The sequence below is a fragment of the Ranitomeya imitator genome, chromosome 1 (assembly GCF_032444005.1).
Source record: "Ranitomeya imitator isolate aRanImi1 chromosome 1, aRanImi1.pri, whole genome shotgun sequence".
In the NCBI taxonomy this organism is placed as follows: Eukaryota; Metazoa; Chordata; class Amphibia; order Anura; family Dendrobatidae; genus Ranitomeya; species Ranitomeya imitator.
The window spans coordinates 567,122,670-567,145,949 of NC_091282.1; the positions used below are offsets into that span (position 1 = coordinate 567,122,670).

The 23,280-nt window shown below is 41.8% G+C and overlaps 1 protein-coding gene across 1 annotated transcript; it reads left to right on the forward strand.

The window, feature by feature from the left end:
* Window positions 1-3,126: 3,126 nt before the first annotated feature.
* Window positions 3,127-8,310, forward strand: LOC138657934 (potassium voltage-gated channel subfamily V member 2-like). Its single transcript, XM_069745531.1, has 2 exons — window positions 3,127-4,454; window positions 7,321-8,310. The coding sequence occupies exons 1-2, from the start codon at window positions 3,225-3,227 to the stop codon at window positions 7,579-7,581; spliced, it is 1,491 nt and encodes a 496-aa protein (XP_069601632.1). The 5' UTR covers window positions 3,127-3,224; the 3' UTR covers window positions 7,582-8,310.
* The last annotated feature ends 14,970 nt before the right edge of the window (window positions 8,311-23,280 follow it).

The following is a 23,280-nucleotide window of genomic DNA, read 5'->3' on the forward strand; positions in this document are numbered from 1 at the left end:
CCGTCACATACAACTGATCTGACAGGCGCTTCTCTTTTACTTTCATTTCTCCTTCCTCACCAGATTGTGAGGAAACCCCCTCCCTCCAGGTAGTCTCCTGTCTCTTGAAGGTCTGTGAAACCTGATATCACAGTTGGATTTCAGAGCTTCAGGGGAGAGGATATAGCTGCACAGATCTCTCAGGCTCATTGTATGTGAATACGTCACATTCAGTAAGGTTGGTATTTTATGTTTTTATTCATCACAATAGTTTATTTAGCTTGTTTTATGAATGTATAGCACACAATGTGAGGATATTTCATAGAAATAAGGGAGGTTTTATAAAAGAAAGTGTGCTGCTCAGGCATATACAGTAGTTCCCTAACATATTCCTTCTCTTGCTTCAGATTATCTGCTGAAATGGAGAGGAAAATGTACAATTTATCCAAACAACTTGATGTTGAGGAAGTAACAAACATGCTGTTAGATGATAGAGACCTCACACTGAATGAGGATTTAGGAGAGGAAAGTGAGATTGATTCTCATGATGAGGTGGAAGAATGTGTCCTGGATTCTGAAACAGAGCAAGATGGTGACAGTGGTGAGGATGAAGAAGTTGGATCATATTATATTGGAAAAGATAAAAATACTAAATGGAACAAGAAGCCATTCCAGAAAAAACGTAGGGAACCTTTAAACATTATTACTCACCTTCCTGCAGTAATAGGAACTGCACGTAATGCAAAAACTGCAGTTGAATGCTGGAACAGTATATTTACAGATGACATTCTGGACTCTATTGTCACATATACCAACCAATATATAGACATTATAAAGGACAAGTACATCTGCAACAGAACCATCAAGCCCACAGATGAAATAGAACTGCGTGCCTTTTTTGGATTACTGTACCTTGCAGGAGCTTATAGGGCAAATAGACAAAGTTTGGAGGAACTTTGGGGTAAAGATGGGGATGGAGTTGAATCTGTTTATGGACATAACAAGGCTAGATTTTTCAAGATTCTAATTTGTTGCCTTCGGTTTGACGACAGAACTACCCGAACCGAACGCAAAACACATGAACGACTTGCTCCAATTCGTGATATATTTCAAAGATTTGTTGTAAACTGTAAACAAAGTTATTACCCTGGAGAGAATCTCACTATTGACGAAATGCTCCCTGGTTTTCGTGGTAGATGTGCCTTTCGTCAATATATTCCATCAAAGCCAAACAAATATGGAATAAAAATGTATGCCCTTGTTGATGCCAGTAAGACCTACACTTACAACCTGGAAGTTTATGCAGGAAAACAACCAGAAGGTCCTTACTGTGTGAGCAACAAACCCATTGATGTTGTAAAAAGACTGGCTGAACCCTTATTTGGATCGGGTCGCAATATTACAGCTGACAATTGGTTTACAAGTTGTGATCTGATTGATTATCTGAAAATTCAGAAGCTGTCATACGTGGGAACTGTAAGAAAAAACAAAAGGGAATTGCCGCCACAGTTTGTAAGTGTAAAAGAGAGACAACAGTACAGCAGTATGTTTGCATTCCATAATGGAAAGGCTTTAGTTTCCTATGTACCACATGCCAAAAAAATCGTACTTCTTCTATCAACACTTCATGATGATGCTGCCATCGATCCTGGGACTGGGGCAGAAAAAAAAACGGAGATAATTACATTTTACAATGCCACCAAAGGGGGTGTGGATACAGCAGATCAGATGTGCTCCACTTTCAACGTCAGCAGAAACATCAAACGCTGGCCAATGGTCATATTTTTTGCTATGTTGAATTTGGGTGGAATAAATTCACAAGTAATTTATCTTGAAAACAAGCTTGAACCACTCCGTAGACTATTGTATCTGAAAAAATTGGCCCATGAACTAGTACTTGGAGAGCTACGCAGGAGAAGCGTGAAAACAATCGGTATCCCCTCTCGCCTTTAAGTTCAGCTCAAAAGGTTCCGCCCAGAAGATGATGGTGAAAAGTCACCATCTGCACCACCTCACAAAAGAAGGAGATGCACCACCTGCCAAACGGAAAGCGGAACCAGAAGGCTTTCAAATTATGAATGTCTCAAATGTCATAAAGCAATTTGCCTGACACATTCAAAAATGGTGTGTAATTCTTGCTATTTGCTCTGCAAGTGTGACTTTTCTGGGGAAACCTCAGCATCTAATTCTGATTGAATATGTTTTTAATAGTACTTAAGGTACCTTAAAATTAAGTTTGTGTTCAAAAATTTTCTTTGTACATTTTTTTGAGAGAGTCGAACTGGGGACTATTTGGCGGGAGTTTTGAAAAGTTTGTATTTCATAGTTATTAGTTTTATGTTAAGTAAATGTTTTTTTTTGCAACTGATTATGTGTAGTCTCTTTTATTACATCCCTATGAAGGTCACTGATCACTTTTAGAGCACTGAAATTACAAACATTAGATATTATAGGTATTTTTCTAGCAGGCGCCCGACAGGTACATTGTATGTGAACTCGTTAGTCCGAATATTGTATGTGACGGAGGGTTAACAGCTTGTTTTTATTTGTGTTCCTTCATATTATTCCTGCTTTCAGTCTAAATTTATAATGTGCACATTCCAGTAAGAGGAAGGAAAATCATTGCATGAACAGGTGTGTCCAAACTTTTGATTGGTACTGTAGTATAACTAATAAATAAAGTTGAACTCTGTAACACTATAGCATGTAAACATGAAATATATTAAATTGGAATTGTATTACTGTTCTAAAAAATAGGAAAAAAACAAAGATACTTAGCACATAAATTGGCCAATTCATGTATGCCCAAGACCCACGGTATAAGCACAAAATCATGTGATGTCCACAGTGTATAAATAAAATAAGAACAAACCAAAGAGTTACCAAATACATATTTTAAAAATATGGCAATAAAAAAATTGAGTTGGATACAGTCCTCTAGGATAGTGGTTTTACATAAGACACTCCTACAGTCCTGCTCATGATGTACTCATTTGGCACTAGACAATCCTATTACAGTGGTTAAAGAAAATCTGTTTTTAGCCACAGCAATAGCCTTTACTAATTCATCCCTTTCATCCTCCTTTATCCTAGGAACGGATTACATTATTTAAAAATAAAACATTGTTGAGAACTAAAGAGCACCCAAGAAAAGGATGTTTCTACAGCCATTGCAATGCTGTCCTGTCTTCAAGCAATACCTAAAATCAGATTAATCACCAATTTGAGACTTGGCAATTTAAATTATGAAAGACATATGTGCTAGAGGAAAACCTTTTTCTGCCAGAGTCAGGTTTGTAGAACACTCTCACAGTCTGGCGGATCTTTACAAAGGAAATATATATGCTAGTTTTACTGAGCAGAGTTCTAAACAAGGAGGCCGAAACTCTATCCAGTCGTCACTAAGAAATCCTTTTATCCTCAACCTCAATGTCGGAGGAAAGAAATTTCAGATTGATTGTTTAGCAGCAGCAAAATACCCAGTGACTAGAATTGGAAGAATTGCTACTTGTTCTGATCCCATAAAAAGATTAGATCTTTGTGATGAATATTCTGTGCAGAGGAATGAATATTTCTTTGACCGGGATCCCACAGTTTTCTGCTACATATCCCATTTCTATCGTAGTGGAATTTTATGGATAATGGATGAGCTTTGCCCTCTTAACTATGTTGAGGAAATTGAGTACTGGGGCATTCATATAAATTATACACATAACTGTTGTCGTACTCTGTTCCTAGAACATCAAGATGAACTGAAAGAGAATATTAAGATACAGAAAGAACTCCAAGCTGAGCTTGAACGTCATGATCATGAAAAGCACTTTGAAGGCAAGTGGCTTGGAAATGTGAGGAAAAGGGTATGGAATTTAGTGGAAAATCCATACTCTTCTATTCCAGCTAAAATGTTAGCAATTTTATCCAGTATTTTTGTCTTGATTTCTATTGTAACCATGTGTCTCAGTACTGTAGATGAACTTAAACATCTGAACCTCTATGGTGTATCTTATATGGAACATGTGGAAATTACCTGTGTTATATTCTTCACCACTGAGTATATCATGAGACTATTATCAACCTCAGATATTAGAAGATTTCTAAAAACAGTGTTAAACATTGTGGACCTTATTGCTATTTTACCATTTTATATTCAAATTATATTTGAGAGGTTCTCAGAAGACGCATATGTCCATCTGCACCCCGATGATATGGAGAAAATGGAAAGAGTGGGACAACTTGGAAAAGTGCTAAAAATAATTCGACTTATGAGGATATTTCGTATTTTAAAACTGGCCCGTCATTCTATTGGACTAAGAGCTTTTGGTTTCACCATCCGTCAGTGCTACCAACAAGTTTGCTGTTTGTTCCTGTTCATTGCTATGGGTGTGTTTACATTCTCTGCATTAATGCATTCTGTCGAACATGACATCCCTGGTACCAATTTCACCAGCATTCCAGATGCCTGGTGGTGGGCAGCGGTAAGTTTTTTTATTTCCAGTCAGTGGGGCATGTTTCTCAAGACCCTTTAGTCTTAGACAGTGCAAAATGTAATGTATATGTATACAGTCTTAAAAAATGTGGCAGATTTATCAGAGTGATTGCCCTGTTTGATAGGCTTGACAGTCTAAAAATGCTCTATATTTAAGTCTACATAATTTACTAGTTACCTTAGTGACAAATATCTGCACCAAAATTGTACAGCCAAATAACAGAAAGTCCAGAAATATTCACGTACTGAAATGTGGTTTATTCAACTTGTTGGGCAAGGCACAGAATGTTTCAAAAACACATACATAAGGTCTAAGTCATGAAAGTACACTTTTTTCGTACAAATTGTGCCGGAATACTGTCTCATTAAGTTTGATAAATTTTCTTAAATTAGTTTATCATTAATATTTATTAATGTCATTATTATTATTTTAATGAAATATTTATTGCTAAACTAAAAGTAATTAAAGGTAACCTGCCAGTTCATTAATGCTGACCAAATCATTAAAGTCTGGATACACACCTGAAATTAGGTATGTTTTTTTCTGAAATGCATGGAGAGCTTTTCCCAGCATCGCTGCTCTAGCAGTTTCACAGGTCTCTACCATGTACAGGTCCTTCTCCAAAAATTAGCATATAGTGTTAAATTTCATTATTTACCATAATGTAATGATTACAATTAAACTTTCATATATTATAGATTCATTATCCACCAACTGAAATTTGTCACGTCTTTTATTGTTTTAATACTGATGATTTTGGCATACAACTCCTGATAACCCAAAAAACCTGTCTCAATAAATTAGCATATTTCACCCATCCAATCAAATAAAAGTGTTTTTTAATAACAAACAAAAAACCATCAAATAATAATGTTCAGTTATGCACTCAATACTTGGTCGGGAATCCTTTGGCAGAAATGACTGCTTCAATGCGGCGTGGCATGGAGGCAATCAGCCTGTGACACTGCTGAGATGTTATGGAGGCCCAGGATGCTTCAATAGCGGCCTTAAGCTCATCCAGAGTGTTGGGTCTTGCGTCTCTCAACTTTCTCTTCACAATATCCCACAGATTCTCTATGGGGTTCAGGTCAGGAGAGTTGGCAGGCCAATTGAGCACAGTAATACCATGGTCAGTAAACCATTTACCAGTGGTTTTGGCACTGTGAGCAGGTGCCAGGTCGTGCTGAAAAATGAAATCTTCATCTCCATAAAGCATTTCAGCCGATGGAAGCATGAAGTGCTCCAAAATCTCCTGATAGCTAGCTGCATTGACCCTGCCCTTGATGAAACACAGTGGACCAACACCAGCAGCTGACATGGCACCCCACACCATCACTGACTGTGGGTACTTGACACTGGACTTCAGGCATTTTGGCATTTCCTTCTCCCCAGTCTTCCTCCAGACTCTGGCACCTTGATTTCCGAATGACATGCAAAATTTGCTTTCATCAGAAAAAAGTACTTGGGACCACTTAGCAACAGTCCAGTGCTGCTTCTCTGTAGCCCATTTCGGCACCTGTAGCCCATTTCCTGCACACGCCTGTGCACGGTGGCTCTGGATGTTTCCACACCAGACTCAGTCCACTGCTTCCTCAGGTTCCCCAAGGTCTGGAATCGGTCCTTCTCCACAATCTTCCTCAGGGTCCGGTCTCCTCTTCTCATTGTACAGCGTTTTCTGCCACATTGTTTCCTTCCAACAGACTTACCATTGAGGTGCCTTGATACAGCACTCTGGGAACAGCCTATTTGTTGAGAAATTTCTTTCTGGGTCTTACCCTCTTGCTTGAGGGTGTCAATGATGGCCTTCTTGACATCTGTCAGGTCGCTAGTCTTACCCATGATGGAGGTTTTGAGTAATGAACCAGGCAGGGAGTTTATAAAAGCCTCAGGTATCTTTTGCATGTGTTTAGAGTTAATTAGTTGATTCAGAAGATTAGGGTAATAGGTCGTTTAGAGAACCTTTTCTTGATATGCTAATTTATTGAGACAGGTTTTTTGGGTTATCAGGAGTTGTATGCCAAAATCATCAGTATTAAAACAATAAAAGACGTGACAAATTTCAGTTGGTGGATAATGAATCTATAATATATGAAAGTTTAATTGTAATCATTACATTATGGTAAATAATGAAATTTAACACTATATGCTAATTTTTTGAGAAGGACCTGTATGTACATAGAGAGAGACCAGTTAATAAACTGGTGAGCAACAGGGACAAACTGGCAGGGAAAAACATACCTGGCTGAAATCATGCAGCCAGTGTGTGATACATCCTGCCCAAGGATCTGGCAGCATATATCAGCTGTCTGCTTACCTTTGAAATCCTGTAAGGCTATGTGCACACGTTCAGGAATTCATGCAGAAAATTCCTGTGAAAATCTGGACATTTCTGCCAGATTTCCGCAAGAAAACCGCATGCGCGTTTTTTTTCCGGACATTTCCCAATGCATTAGACAGTGGAAAAACCTCGAAAAAAACGCAAAATTAATGAGCAGGTTCATTATTTTTCCGCAATGCGTTTTTCATGCGGAAAATGCACATCATGTGCACAGAAATTGCGGATTTCATTAAAAATGATAGGATGCTTAATGTATGCAGATTATTTGCGGTTTTATAGCGGTTTTATAGCGCAAAAATGCTGAAAAACTGCAAATAATCTGCAACGTGTGCACATAGCCTAATACTCTTTACTGAATGAGATAAAACATAAATACATCCAGTCTAGTTTGCACCCACCTTTGTAAAAAAAAAGCGGATAACATTTATTTACTGTGCAATTAATTCAACTGTTCTATGAAAATATATACCTGTTTTTTATTTTGTGTGCTTGATTTTGTTTTTCCCTTTTTTTTAGGTCAGCATTTCCACTGTTGGATATGGTGATACAATTCCTGATACAATTTTGGGGCGGATTGTAGCATTTCTGTGTATATCTTTTGGTATTATTCTGAATGGCATGCCCATATCTATACTTTACAACAGGTTTTCAGACTTTTATGCAAAACTAAAAGCACATGAAAGTACCAGTGTTATAAAAACTACAGAAATCAGATTTAAGGAAAGGATAATGGAGAAGATAAAAACCTGTTGTGTCACGGGACAAAATACCAATTAAAGGAGATATGAAAATGCCAAATGGACCACGGACATTAAGCAGCAGACTATGACCAGAAGTTTCACACAAAATTAGAAGCAGATGTTACTTAAAACTCACTGTATATGACCCTATCCAGAGGTTCCATTTTTCATATTTTTGGGGATTGCCCTTTGATTTAACCGTTATGGGTGAAAGTCCAACTGCTCACTAAGCAAAGTTTCGGATTAAATGTCCCTCCTCAGCTCTATTAAATACTTTCCCTGAGTCCCATACCTAGAGATCCGTTAGATTGCCTTGACATATGCTGACAGAAGAATTTGATTGCTTACCATTGGAAGCAAACCTCTCCACCTTCCCAACTAGATCTATATTCTCAGATCAAGGATATGGGGAATTTTGAGTACTGGGCAGCCCTTAATGAGAGAATACTGCAGAGAGATTTAACATTATTTAGTCTCCTTGGGATTTATTTTGGAATATGTTAAATATATGACCTCTATGAGAGGGTTATTAATAGGTCACAACATTCTCTATCATATTTCCCCCTTTTTCCTTTTGCCTGAGTCTATGTATTTGTTCGATGGTGAGCTTTTACACTTGAACTTTAAGTTAAACATTTTCAAGTATATAAAGTATTATAATAGAATAATATTGGTTGAAAACCTATAAATGATAGTGAACATTTAAAATTACTAATTTTTTTTCTTTTCCTGTAAAAATTGAAAATTGTATTTAAATATAAATTTCAAATAAAAAAAACTCACAGCATTTGAATGGTTTAAATTAATGGCACATCTTTTCCACTTTAATCCCTTCACTCCATGTTCATTTTTTGTTTTATCATTTTCATTTTTTCCTCACCTTCTTCGAAGAGCCATAACTTTTATCTTTCTCCATCCACATAGTCATATAAGGGCTTGTTTGTTTGCTGGACAAGTGGTACTTTTGAATGACACCCTTCATTCTGCCACATAGTCTGCTGGAAAATGGAAAAAAATTCTAAATGCATTAAAATTGCAAAAAAACTGCAATTTCACAATTGTTTTTTCTTTTAGTTCATTTGCCATGATCACTATATGGTAGAACTGACATGGGAATATGATTCTCAAGGTCCCTGCGAGTAGGCAGATACAAAAAATTTTGGGAAATTTGTAAGAAAGCTTTTTTTCTTTTGTCGTCAATTTCTGTGACCTGTAACATTTTCATTTTTCGAGATCTGGGGCTGGGTGATTGCTTATTTTTGCACCCTGAGCTGACTTTTTTAACCCCTTCACCCCAAAGCCTGTTTTCACCTAAGTGACAGGGCCAATTTTTACAATTCTGACCACTGTCAAGTTATGAGTTCATAACTCTGAAACGCTTCAACGGATCCTGGTGATTCTGACACTGTTTTCTCGTGACATATTGTACTTCATGATAGTGGTAAAACTTCTTCGATATGACTTGCATTTATTTGTGAAAAAAACAAAAATTTGTCGGAAATTATGAAAATTTAGCAATTTTCAAAAACTCTTAGTTTTTATGCCCTTAAATTAGAGAGTTATATCACATAATATAGTTAATAAACAACATTTCCCACATGTCTGCTTTACATCAGCACAATTTTGGAAACATAATTTTTTTTGTTAGGACGTTATAAGGGTTTAAAGTTGACCAGCGATTTCTCATTTTTGCAACAAAATTTGCAAAACCATTTTTTTACGGACCACCTCACACTTGAAGTGACTTTGAGGGGTCTATATGACAGAAAATGCCCAAAAGTGACACCATTCTAAAAACTGCACCCCTCAAGGTACTCACAACCACATTCAAAAAGTTTATTAACCCTTCAGGTGCTTCACAGGAATTTTTTGAATGTTTAAAAAAGTTGAACATTTAACTTTTTTTTCACAAAATGTTTACTTCAGGTCCAATTTGTTTCATTTTACCAAGGGTAACAGGAGAAATTGGACCACAAAAGTCGTTGTACAATTTGTCCTGAGTACGCCGATACCCCATATGTGGGGGTAAACCACTGTTTAGGCACACGGCAGAGCTCGGAAAGGGAAGGAGCGCCATTTGACTTTTCAATACAAGATTTGCTGGAATTGAGATCGGAGCCCATGTCACGATTGGAGAGCCCCTGATGTGCCTAAACAGTGGAAAACCCCACAAGTGACACCATTTTGGAAAGTAGACCCCCTAAGGAACTAATCTAGATGTGTGGTGAGCACTTTGAACCTCCAAGTGCTTCACATAAGTTTATAATGTAGAGCCGTAAAAAATAATTTATATTAATTTTCACAAAAAATGATGTTTTTGCCCCAAATTTTTTATTTTCCCAAGGGTAACAGGATAAATTGGACCCCAAAAGTTGTTGTGCAATTTGTCCTGAGTACGCCGATACTTCATATATGGGGATAAACCACTGTTTGAGCGCATGGCAGAGCTCAGAAGGGAAGGAGTGCCATTTGACTTTTCAATGCAAAATTGGCTGGAATTGAGATCGGACGCCATGTCGCATTTGGAGAGCCCCTGACGTGCCTTAACAGTGGAAACCCCCCACAAGTGACCCCATTTTGGAAAGAAGACCCCCTAAGGAACTTATCTAGATGTGTGGTGAGCACTTTTAACCCCCAATTGTTTCACTAAAGTTTAGAATGTAGCATTGTGAAAATTAAAAAATCATTTTTTCTTTCCACAAAATGATGTTTTAGCCCGCAATTTTTTTTTCCCAAGGGTAACAGGAGAAATTGGACCACAAATGTTATTGTCCAATTTGTCCTGAGTACGCTGATACCCCACATGTGGGGGGGAACCACCGTTTGAGTGCATGGCAGAGCTCGGAAGGGAAGGAGCACCGTTTGAAATGCAGACTTAGATGGAATGGACTGCAGGTGTCATGTTGCATTTGCAGAGCCCCTGATGTACCTAAACAGTAGAAACCCACCACAAGTGACCCCATATTGGAAACTAGACCCCCCAAGGAACTTATCTAGATGTGTTGTGAGAGCTTTGAACCAACAAGTGTTTCACTACAATTTATAACGCAGAGCCGTGAAAATAAAAAATATTTTTTTTCCACGAAAATGTTATTTTAGCCCCCACGTTTTTATTTTCCCAAGGGTAACAGGACAAATTAGACCCCAAAAGTTGTTGTCCAACTTGTCCTGAGAACGCTGATACCCCATATGTTGGGGGGAACCACTGTTTGGGCACACAGGAGAACTCGGAAGGGAAGTAGCACTGTTTTACTTTTTCAAAGCAGAATTGGCTGGAATTGAGATCGGACGCCATGTCGCGTTTGGAGAGCCCCTGATGTGCCTAAACAGTGGAAACCCCCAATTATAACTGAAACCCTAACCCCAACCCTAACCCTAGCCCTAACCCTAGCCCTAACCATAAGCCCTAGCCCTAATGGGAAAATGGAAATAAATACATTTTTTTACATTTTATTATTTTTCCCTAACTAAGGGGGTGATGAAGGGGGATTTGATTTACTTTTATAGCTTTTTTTGGCAGATTTTTAGGGTTGGCAGCCGTCACACACTAAAAGACGCTTTTTATTGCAAAAAATAGTTTTTGCATCACCACATTTTGAGAGCTATAATTTATCCATATTTTGGCCCACAGAGTCATGTGAGATCTTGTTTTTTGCGAGACGAGTTGACGTTTTTATTGGTAACATTTTCGGGCAGATGACTTTTTTTATCGCTTTTTATTCCGATTTTTGGGAGGCGGAATGAACAAAAACCAGCAATTCCTGAATTTCTTTTAGGGGGACGTTTATACCGTTCCACGTGTGGTAAAATTGATAAAGCAGCTTTATTCTTCAGGTCAGTACGATTACAGCGATACCTCATTTATGTAATTTTTTTTATGTTTTGGCACTTTTACACAATAAAAACTATTTTATATAAAAAAATTATTGTTTTTGCATCGCATTATTCTGAGAGCTATAACTTTTTTATTTTTCTGCTGATGACACTGTATGGCGGCTTTTTTTTTGCGGGACAAGATGACGTTTTCAGCGGTACCATGGTTATTTATATCTGTCGTTTTGCTCGCGTGTTATTCCACTTTTTGTTCGCCTGTATGATAATAAAGAAATGTTTTTTGCCTTGTTTTTTTTTTTTTTTTTTTGCGGTGTTCACTGAAGGGGTTAACTAGTGGCATAGTTTTATAGAGCGGGTCGTTACGGACGCGGCGATACCAAATATGTGTACATTTATTGTTCTTTTTTTTAATTTACATAAATAAATGGATTTATTGGGAAATGTTTTTTTTTTTTATTTGGGTATTTTTTTTTTTTTTTTTTTACACATTCTATTTTTCCTTTTTTTTTTACTTTCTACCATTGTCCCAGGGTGGGACATCTCTGTATTAGATCAGATCGTTGATCTGACACTGTGCATAGCACACTGTCAGATCAACGATCTGACAGGCAGTTTAGCTGGCTTTCCAGCGCCTGCTCTCAGCAGGCGCCGGCTAACCAGGTCATTTCATGACCCGGAAGGAGTCCGGCAGCCATCTTGGATCCGGGGACTCCTTCCGGCGATCTCATTGCGTTGCTCCGGTGGGAGAGCGCAGGGAGCCCCCATCCCTGCGCGATCCCCCTGTATGCCGCTGTCACTACTGACAGCGGCATCAGAGGGGTTAAATGCCCGCGATCGGCGATAGCGCCGATCGTGGGCATTGCTGCGTTGTGTCAGCTGTCATATACAGCTGACACCCGCACCCGATCACCGCGGCGCTCAGCGCGAGACCGCGGTGATCGGTGCGTCGTACTAGTACTGCTGCTGGCACAAATGCAGTGGCGGCAGCGCAGTACTAATACGGCGCGTGGCGCGAAGGGGTTAATTACGTCATTAGGGGTTAGATACAATGTTTTTATCGCCTTTTTGCACTTTATTAAAATATTGCAGAAGCAAAAAGAAACATAACTATGGGGGTAATATTGCATTATATTAACCCCTTTCTGACCTCGGACGGGATAGTGCGTCCGAGGTCAGAACCCCTGCTTTGATGCGGGCTCCGGCGGTGAGCCCGCATCAAAGCCGAGAAATGTCAGCTGACATGTGTCCGCAATAGCGATCGACCCGCCGCTATTAACTAGTTAAATGCCGCTGTCAAACGCTGACAGGGGCATTTACCTGTCCGCTTTCGGCCGTCGGGCCAGAAATGAGCGCATCGCCAACCCCCGTTACATGATCGGGGGTCAGCGATGCGTCTGCATAGTAACCATAGAGGTCCTTGAGATCTCTATGGTTGCTGATGCTGGATTGGTATGAGCCCCACCCTGTGGCCAGCGCTCATAGCAATGCAGGAATTCAGCTACATAGGAGAGATCTGGTGATTGCACCCATGTAGTTGAGCCGATCGAGTTGTGCCAGCTTCCAGCCTCCCATGGAGGCTATTGAAGCATGGTAAAAGTAAAAAAAAAATGTGAAAAAAATAAAAAAATATAAAAGTTTAAATCACCCCCCTTTCGCCCCATTCAAAATAAAACAATAAAAAAATCAAACCTATACATATTTAGTATCGCCACGTTCAGAATCGCCTGATATAGCAATAAAAAAAAGATGAACCTGATCGCTGAATTGCGTAGCGAAAAAAAAAAATTGAAACGCCAGAATTAGTTTTTTTCGGACGACGCGACATTGCATTAAAATGCAATAACAGGCGATCAAAAGAACATATCTGCACAAAAGTGGTATCAATAAAAACGTCAGCTTGGAACGCAAAAAATAAGCCCTCAACCGACCCAGATCATGAAAAATGGAGACGCTACGGGTATCATAAAATAGCGCAATTTTTTTTTTGTTTAAGCAAAGTTTGGAATTTTTTTCCACCACTTAGATAAAAGAGAACCTAGACATGTTTGGTGTCTATGAACTCATAATGACCTGGATAATCAAAATGGCAAGTCAGTTTTAGCATTTAGTGAACCTAGTAAAAAAGCCAAACAAAAAACAAGTGTGGGATTGCACTTTTTTTGCAATTTCACCGCACTTGGAATTTTTTTCCCATTTTCTAGTACACGACATGGTAAAACCAATGATGTTGTTCAAAAGTACAACTCGTTTCACAAAAAATAAGCTCTCACATGGCCATATTGATGGAAAAATAAAAAAGTTATGGCTCTGGGAAGGAGGGGAGCGGAAAACGGACACGGAAAAACTGAAAATCCCAAGGTCATGAAGGGGTTAAATATTGCATTATATTATAAATATGCATATTTTTCATTTTTTTTATTTTTAATGGTGCCAAAAATGGTGGTGATTTGAACTTTGTATCTTTTTATTTTTAAAAACATTTTCACTTCTTATTGTATTTAATAGTCTCTTTAGGGAACTTGAAGCTACAATCGTCTGATCGCTATGATATTGTCATGCAGCTGCAGTGCAATACAGTGCAACTAACACCAGGGGGAGTTTAATAGGGATGCGAGACTGCACACACTGAGCAGCTGAACAGATGCCACCTAGTGGCAAGAGAGTAGTCAGAAAAAGCCAAGTCAGGACACAAGATAACACATCAGTACAAAAAGGATTAAACAGAAAGGATAGTCAGGACATAGCAGGAGATCAGTAAACCAGCAAAATACGGTACAATAGGGACAAATCAAGACAGAGTCAATAACCAAGCCAGGAGATCAACATCAGAGAATCAATCAGAACAGAGAAACGCAGGGAAAGGGCAGACAGAGGGGGATTACACACACAGTCAGGTTCACAGGCCGAAGACAGAACTATAACTGACACTGCCAGCAAGATTCATGCTAAATAGCAAACCCGAACCCAGAATGAGGCAGAGCAAAGTTAACCCTTGATATGATCCGTCCAAAAAAGGGCATACACTAATAAACTCTGGAATGGATCATGACAGTACCCTCCTCTCAAGTGGGGGGGCACCGGACCCCCAGGTTTCCCAGGATAACGTGCATGAAATGCCCGGATCAATCGATCAGCATAGACAGATCGCGCCGGAACCCAAGATCGATCCTCAGGACCATAACCCCTCCAATGGACCAAATACTGAAGTGAACTACGAACCATACAAGAATCCACGATCCGTTCTACTTCAAACATAGTCTGACCATCCACAGAGACAGGAGGCGGAGGGGATGGAGGTCCAGCGGAAGATGGTACAAAGGACTTAAGAAGGGATTTATGGAACACATTGGGGATCCGAAGTGACTGAGGAAGGCGTAAATGAAAGGCAACTGGATTTACCACCTCAGTGATCTCGTAAGGACCGATAAACCTAGGACCAAGATTAGCAGAAGGAATCTTAAGACGAATGTTCTTGGTAGACAACCACACTTTATCTCCTACCAGAAATATAGGTCCTATAGACCGTCGCTTATCAGCAAAAAGTTTATGTTTGCCCTGAGCCTTCCCAATGTTCTTCTGGACCTCCCTCCACACCTCCCCCAACCATTGCACTGTCGTATAAGCCCCTGGACATCCTGAATCCAGTCTAGAAAATTCACCAAAATGGGGGTGAAAACCGTAGTTACAGAAGAATGGAGAGGTGCCCGTGGACTGGTTAATCCGATTATTAAATGCAAATTCAGCCACGGGTAATGAAGAACACCAATCATCCTGCTAAGATGTAGCAAGACACCTCAAAATCTGTTCAAGTGACTGATTGGTCCTCTCCGTCTGCCCATTGGTCTCAGAATGGTAAGCAGAGGAAAAGGTCAAAGAAATACCCAATTTTTTACAAAATGCCCTCCAAAATTTGGACACAAATTGTACCCCTCTATCAGAAACCACACTCAGAGGCACGCCATGCAGCCGTACAACGTGCTCAACAAACAATCTAGATAGTGACTCAGCATTAGGCAATCCTGCCAAAGGTACAAAATGCGCTTGCTTACTGAATCTGTCAACCACTACCCAGATTACAGTTTTGCCATTGGATGGAGGAAGATCCGTGATAAAATCCATGGACAAATGAGTCCAAGGTCTATCCGGAATTGGCAATGGCACCAATTCCCCGGCCGGCCGGTTATGGGAGCTCTTAGCACGGGCACAGGTATCACAAGCAGACACAAAAACAATGATATCAGAGTTAATGGAGGGCCACCAAAACAGCCTAGCAATAACTTTCCGGGTGGCAGAGATCCCCGGGTGACCACTGAGAGCAGAATCATGGAACTCACGGAGAATCCTCAATCTGAACTGAACTGGGACAAAAAGCTTATTGCCAGGCAAAGAGGGAGGAGTAAGAGACTGAGCCTCTCGAATCTCCTGCTCCAATTCAGAGGATACCCCTGCAACAACCACCCCGTGCTGAAGAATAGAGGAAGGAGGTTCGGGGGTGATATTGGATCAAAACTGCGAGATAAGGCATCAGCCTTGACATTCTTGGAACCAGGCCAAAAAGTGATTGAAAAATGAAAATGAGAGAAAAAAAGCGACCACCTAGCCTGTCTAGGAGTTAATCGATTTGGCAGTTTCAATATAAGACAAGTTCTTGTGATCAGTAATCACCGTGATCCGATGAACCGCCCCCTCCAAAAAATGCCTCCATTATTCAAAAGCCAATTTTATAGCCAATAACTCTCGGTTCCCAACATCATAGTTCCTCTCAGCAGAAGAAAACTTCCGGGAAAAAAAAAGCACATGGAAATGAGGAATGCAGTATAATCTATGGAGGACCATGGGCAGTGCATTATAACCTATGGAGGGAAATGAGGAATGCAGTATAATCTATGGAGGACCATGGGCAGTGCAGTATAATCTATGGAGGGAAATGGAGAATGCATTATAATCTATGGAGGACCATGGGCAGTGCATTATAATCTATGGAGGAAAATGGGGAATGCAGTACAATCTATGGAGGATCGTGGGCAGTGCATTATAATCTATGGAGGAAAATGGGGAATGCAGTATAATCTATGGAGGACCATGGGCAGTGCATTAAAACCTGTGGAGGGAAATGAGGAATGCAGTATAATCTATGGAGGGAAATGGGGAATGCAGTATCATCTATGGAGGACCATGGGCAGTGCAGTATAATCTATGGAGGAAAATGGGGAATGCAGTATCATCTATGGAGGACCATGGGCAGTGCATTATAATCTATGGAGGGAAATGAGGAATGCAGTACAATCTATGGAGGATCGTGGGCAGTGCATTATAATCTTTGGAGGAAAATGGGGAATGCAGTATAATCTATGGAGGACCATGGGCAGTGCATTAAAACATGTGGAGGGAAATGAGGAATGCAGTATAATCTATGGAGGGAAATGGGGAATGCAGTATCATCTATGGAGGACCATGGGCAGTGCAGTATAATCTATGGAGGAAAATGGGGAATGCAGTATCATCTATGGAGGACCATGGGCAGTGCATTATAACCTATGGAGGGAAATGAGGAATGCAGTATAATCTATGGAGGACCATGGGCAGTGCAGTATAATCTATGGAGGGAAATGGAGAATGCATTATAATCTATGGAGGACCATGGGCAGTGCATTATAATCTATGGAGGAAAATGGGGAATGCAGTACAATCTATGGAGGATCATGGGCAGTGCATTATAATCTATGGAGGAAAATGGGGAATGCAGTATAATCTATGGAGGACCATGGGCAGTGCATTAAAACCTGTGGAGGGAAATGAGAAATGCAGTATAATCTATGGAGGGAAATGGGGAGTGCAGTATCATCTATGGAGGACCATGGGCAGTGCAGTATAATCTATGGAGGAAAATGGGGAATGCAGTATCATCTATGGAGGACCATGGGCAGTGCATTATAATCTATGGAGGGAAATGAGGAATGCAGTATAATCTATGGAGGACCATGGGCAGTGCATTATAATATATGGAGGGAAATGGGGAATGCATTATAATCTATGGAGGACCATGGGCAGTGCATTATAATCTATGGTGGAAAATGGGGCATGCAGTATAATCTATGGGGAACCATGGGCAATGCATTATAATCTATGGAGGAAAATGGGGAATGCAGTATAATCTATGGAGGACCATGGGCAGTGCATAATAATCTATGGAGGAAAATGGGGAATGCAGTATAATCTATGGAGGACCATGGGCAGTGCATTATAATCTATGGTGGAAAATGGGGCATGCAGTATAATCTATGGGGAACCATGGGCAGTGCATTATAATCTATGGAGGAAAATGGGGAATGAAGTATAATCTATGGAGGACCATGGGCAGTGCATTATAATCTATGGAGGAAAATGGGGAATGCAGTATAATCTATGGAGGACCATGGGCAGTGCATTATAATCTATGGAGGAAAATGGGGAATGCAGTATAATCTATGGAGGACCATGGGCAGTGCCTTATAATCTATGGAGGGAAATGGGGAATGCAGTGTAATCTATGGAGGGAAATGGGGAATGCAGTATAATCTATGGAGGGAAATGGGGAATGCAGTATAATCTATGGAGGGAAATGGGGAATGCAGTATAATCTATGGAGGACCAAGGGCAGTGCAGTGTAATCTATGGAGGGAAATGGGGAATGCATTATAATCTATGGAGGGAAATGGGAAATGCAATGTAATCTATGGAGGAAAATGGGGAATGCAGTGTAATCTATGGAGGACCATGGGCAGTGCAGTGCAATCTATGGAGCAAAATGGGGAATGCATTATAATCTATGGATGGAAATGGGGAATGCAGTGTAATCTATGGAGGGAAATGGGGAATGCATTATAATCTAAGGAGGGAAATGGGGAATGCAGTATCATCTATGGAGGACCATGGGCAGTGCATTATAACCTATGGAGGGAAATGAGGAATGCAGTATAATCTATGGAGGACCATGGGCAGTGCAGTATAATCTATGGAGGGAAATGGAGAATGCATTATAATCTATGGAGGACCATGGGCAGTGCATTATAATCTATGGAGGAAAATGGGGAATGCAGTACAATCTATGGAGGATCATGGGCAGTGCATTATAATCTATGGAGGAAAATGGGGAATGCAGTATAATCTATGGAGGACCATGGGCAGTGCATTAAAACCTGTGGAGGGAAATGAGAAATGCAGTATAATCTATGGAGGGAAATGGGGAGTGCAGTATCATCTATGGAGGACCATGGGCAGTGCAGTATAATCTATGGAGGAAAATGAGGAATGCAGTATCATCTATGGAGGACCATGGGCAGTGCATTATAATCTATGGAGGGAAATGGGGAATGCATTATAATCTATGGAGGGAAATGAGGAATGCAGTATAATCTATGGAGGACCATGGGCAGTGCATTATAATATATGGAGGGAAATGGGGAATGCATTATAATCTATGGAGGACCATGGGCAGTGCATTATAATCTATGGTGGAAAATGGGGCATGCAGTATAATCTATGGGGAACCATGGGCAATGCATTATAATCTATGGAGGAAAATGGGGAATGCAGTATAATCTATGGAGGACCATGGGCAGTGCATAATAATCTATGGAGGAAAATGGGGAATGCAGTATAATCTATGGAGGACCATGGGCAGTGCATTATAATCTATGGTGGAAAATGGGGCATGCAGTATAATCTATGGGGAACCATGGGCAGTGCATTATAATCTATGGAGGAAAATGGGGAATGAAGTATAATCTATGGAGGACCATGGGCAGTGCATTATAATCTATGGAGGAAAATGGGGAATGCAGTATAATCTATGGAGGACCATGGGCAGTGCATTATAATCTATGGAGGAAAATGGGGAATGCAGTATAATCTATGGAGGACCATGGGCAGTGCCTTATAATCTATGGAGGGAAATGGGGAATGCAGTGTAATCTATGGAGGGAAATGGGGAATGCAGTATAATCTATGGAGGGAAATGGGGAATGCAGTATAATCTATGGAGGGAAATGGGGAATGCAGTATAATCTATGGAGGACCAAGGGCAGTGCAGTGTAATCTATGGAGGGAAATGGGGAATGCATTATAATCTATGGAGGGAAATGGGAAATGCAGTGTAATCTATGGAGGAAAATGGGGAATGCAGTGTAATCTATGGAGGACCATGGGCAGTGCAGTGCAATCTATGGAGCAAAATGGGGAATGCATTATAATCTATGGATGGAAATGGGGAATGCAGTGTAATCTATGGAGGGAAATGGGGAATGCATTATAATCTAAGGAGGGAAATGGGGAATGCAGTATAATCTATGGAGGACCATGGGCAGTGCATTATAATCTATGGAGGAGAATGGGGAATGCAGTGTAATCTATGGAGGGAAATGGGGAATGCATTATAATCTATGGAGGGAAATAGGGAATGCATTATAATCTATGGAGGGAAATGGGGAATGCAGTATAATCTATGGAGGGAAATGGGGAATGCAGTATAATCTATGGAGGGAAATGGGGAATGCAGTATAATCTATGGAGGACCAAGGGCAGTGCAGTGTAATCTATGGAGGGAAATGGGGAATGCATTATAATCTATGGAGGGAAATGGGAAATGCAGTGTAATCTATGGAGGAAAATGGGGAATGCAGTGTAATCTATGGAGGACCATGGGCAGTGCAGTGCAATCTATGGAGGAAAATGGGGAATGCATTATAATCTATGGATGGAAATGGGGAATGCAGTGTAATCTATGGAGGGAAATGGGGAATGCATTATAATCTAAGGAGGGAAATGGGGAATGCAGTATAATCTATGGAGGACCATGGGCAGTGCATTATAATCTATGAAGGAAAATGGGGAATGCAGTATAATCTATTGTTAAGGACTGGCGGAACGCACCAAGTATAGATGATATGAAACTAGGTGCGTTCGCAGTCCGAGGTCCACCGTGCAGGTAAAAACCCTGCTGCTAGTAAGACGGACTATATGGCGGTACTATAAGTATACACGCACGGGTTAACTTCACCCTGCGTGAAGGAAGCGATCCTGTTGAGTTACAGGACCGCGGTACCGCACATAGAGCGCGAGCAAGAAGTCATCGAACACAACCCCAACACAGGATTGAAGTCCGATTAGACCACTTGCTGGCACAACACCGCAACTGGGTGTGTAAGGAAACAATTAAAATAGTATATAAAGGCACGAGAGTGCATGCAGTGCCGCACTGACGGACGCCACTAACCACCCAGGCTTGGGTAAGGAAAGCGCAGAGGAAGCGCACGGCGCCGTACAGGCGGTCACAGCAACTAGATGTGTTATGTGTGTAATGTGCTGTTGGATAAGTCGGGCGCTAGATAGCAAACATACACCTTCCGTGAACAGTCATCCAATAGGGAGGGTATTTTAAAGAGCGACTTTCACTCACAATACACACATATTATCAAGACAATACTAGCGCATGGCCGTGCGGTCATGCGCAGTTTATATAGTTGCAGCACAGGAAGCTGCTACCGAAGTTTTGCCTTTTCAGGACGTTCCTGGAGGACCAATGGAATGTGCTGCAGTACCTGAGCATGTGACCCTTGATCTCCAATGGGAGATCTTGCCCTGGGCATGCTCAGTGTGTGAAAATAAGGACTTAGTCCCAGAGAAGCCTGCTCGCCGCAGATCAGTGCAGGGTACAACAGGAGAGCCAGAAAAGGAAGTAGTAACCCTCTGCACAGAATCAGTCCCAGCAAGACGCTGGGAGCGACGCCTCCGCTGAGCAGACCCCACTGCTGCCGATGCAGAATGGGAGACCGCTGCAGACACGGATCGAGATTCCTCCTGTGCAGCAGAGGAAACTCGACTCCTAACATTACCCCCCCTCCTAGGGCCCCCTCCTCCTTGAGCCTCACTACGCTCAAAAGCTGCAATAAGCAGCAGAGCCCGAATGTGCTCTACAGGCTCCCAGGTTCTATCCTCTGGGCCGTGACCCTTCCAGTCCACCAGATAAAATTTCTTGCCACGTACCACCTTGCACCCCACAATAGCATTCACCTCAAACTCATCCGTGGATGAACCCGATGTCCCAGCAGATGACTCAGAAAACCGGGACAAATGAACGGGCTTTAAGAGGGAAACGTGAAAAGTATCGGTGATACCAAGGCGTGGAGGAATAGCCAAACGGTAGACCACAGGGTTGACCTGTTCCAGAACCTTAAACGGGCCAATGTAGCGAGGAGCAAACTTAGTGGACTCAACTCGCAGCCTGATGTTACGGGCGGAGAGCCACACTAAGTCGCCAGGAGTAAAGACCGGAGCTGGGCGCCGGTGTGTATCAGCCGAAACCCTAATTCTCTCCTTGGAGGCCCGGATGGCATCCTGTGTGCGGTCCCAGATGTCACGTGCCTCCACCGCCCAGTCTGCCACCCTAGAATCGGTGGATGACACGGGCATGGGCACAGGGACACGCGGATGCTGGCCATAATTAAGGAGAAAAGGAGTCTGACCAGTGGAATCGGCTACGGCGTTGTTCAAGGCAAATTCCGCCCAAGGTAGCAAAGATGCCCAGTCGTCCTGCCTAGCAGAGACGAAATGACGCAAATATGTCACCAGAGTCTGGTTGGTTCTCTCCACCAACCCATTCGTCTCGGGATGGTATGCAGAGGAGAGGTTTAACTCTATGCTGAGTAAACGGCAGAGCTCTCTCCAAAACCGAGACGCGAACTGGGGACCCCGATTGCTGACAATCTTATCAGGCATACCATGCAATCGGAAAACGTGCTTAATGAACAACACCGCCAAGGCCCGTGCTGAAGGTAACCGAGGAAGCGGCACCAAATGCACCATCTTGGAGAAATGGTCGGTGACAACCCAAATAATGGAGCAGCCACGCGACTTGGGTAAGCCCACCACAAAGTCCATCCCGACCATCTCCCAGGGCCTGTCTGCCACCGATAGAGGGTAAAGCAACCCAGCAGGCCGTTGCCGAGGAGACCGATTCTGGGCGCAGGAAACACACGCCTGAATATAGTCCCTGACATCTCGGGCCATATGCGGCCACCAGTATGTTCTCGCCAAAAGCTCAGATGTCCTCTTGGTCCCAAAATGCCCACCCACTCTGGAGGAGTGAGCCCAAGAGAGAACCTCTGGTCGCAAGTTAGCTGGCACGAAAGTCTTGCCCGGGGGCACAGACTCTAGCGAAACCGGAGCTACAGTTCTCAGGCTCTCAGAAGGGACAATAAGCCGAGGCTCCTCCTCCTCCTCCTCAGATGACACTACGGAGCGGGAGAGAGCGTCGGCACGAACGTTCTTCTCCATGGAGAGAAAATGGAGAGTAAAATGGAACCGGGAGAGGAACAGGGACCATCTAGCCTGGCGAGAATTCAGCCGCTGGGCCGTTTGTAGATATACCAAGTTCTTGTGGTCAGTGAAGACTTGGAAGGGAAAGAGAGCTCCCTCCAAGAGATGTCTCCACTCTAAAAAAGCCAACTTCATGGCTAGCAACTCCCTGTCCCCGATGGAATAATTCATCTCCGCTGGTGTGAAGGTCTTGGAGAAGAAAAAGCAAGGATGCTTCCGACCTTGAGCATCCTTTTGGAAAAGGACTGCTTCAGCACCAACAGATGAGGCATCCACCTCCAAGATAAATGGTTTATCAACATCGGGGCGATGTAGGATGGGAGCGCTAGCGAAATGAGACTTGATAGAGAGAAAGGCTTTGGAGACCTCCTCTGACCACAACTTGGGATTTGCTCCCTTTTTGGTGAGGGCAACCAAGGGAGCTACCAAAGTTGAGAAGTGTGGAATGAACTGGCGATAGTAATTAATGAACCCCATAAAGCGCTGCACCGCTTTAAGAGAATGGGGTTCCTGCCAGTCCATTACAGCCTGTAGCTTGGCAGGATCC

Bases quoted from the DNA above. Each gene is read 5' to 3' on its own strand.
- LOC138657934 (XM_069745531.1), top strand. From the start codon at position 3,225: ATGAAAGACATATGTGCTAGAGGAAAACCTTTTTCTGCCAGAGTCAGG. The intron at 4,455-7,320 runs GTAAGTTTTTTT...CCTTTTTTTTAG, and splicing joins ATGCCTGGTGGTGGGCAGCG to GTCAGCATTTCCACTGTTGG.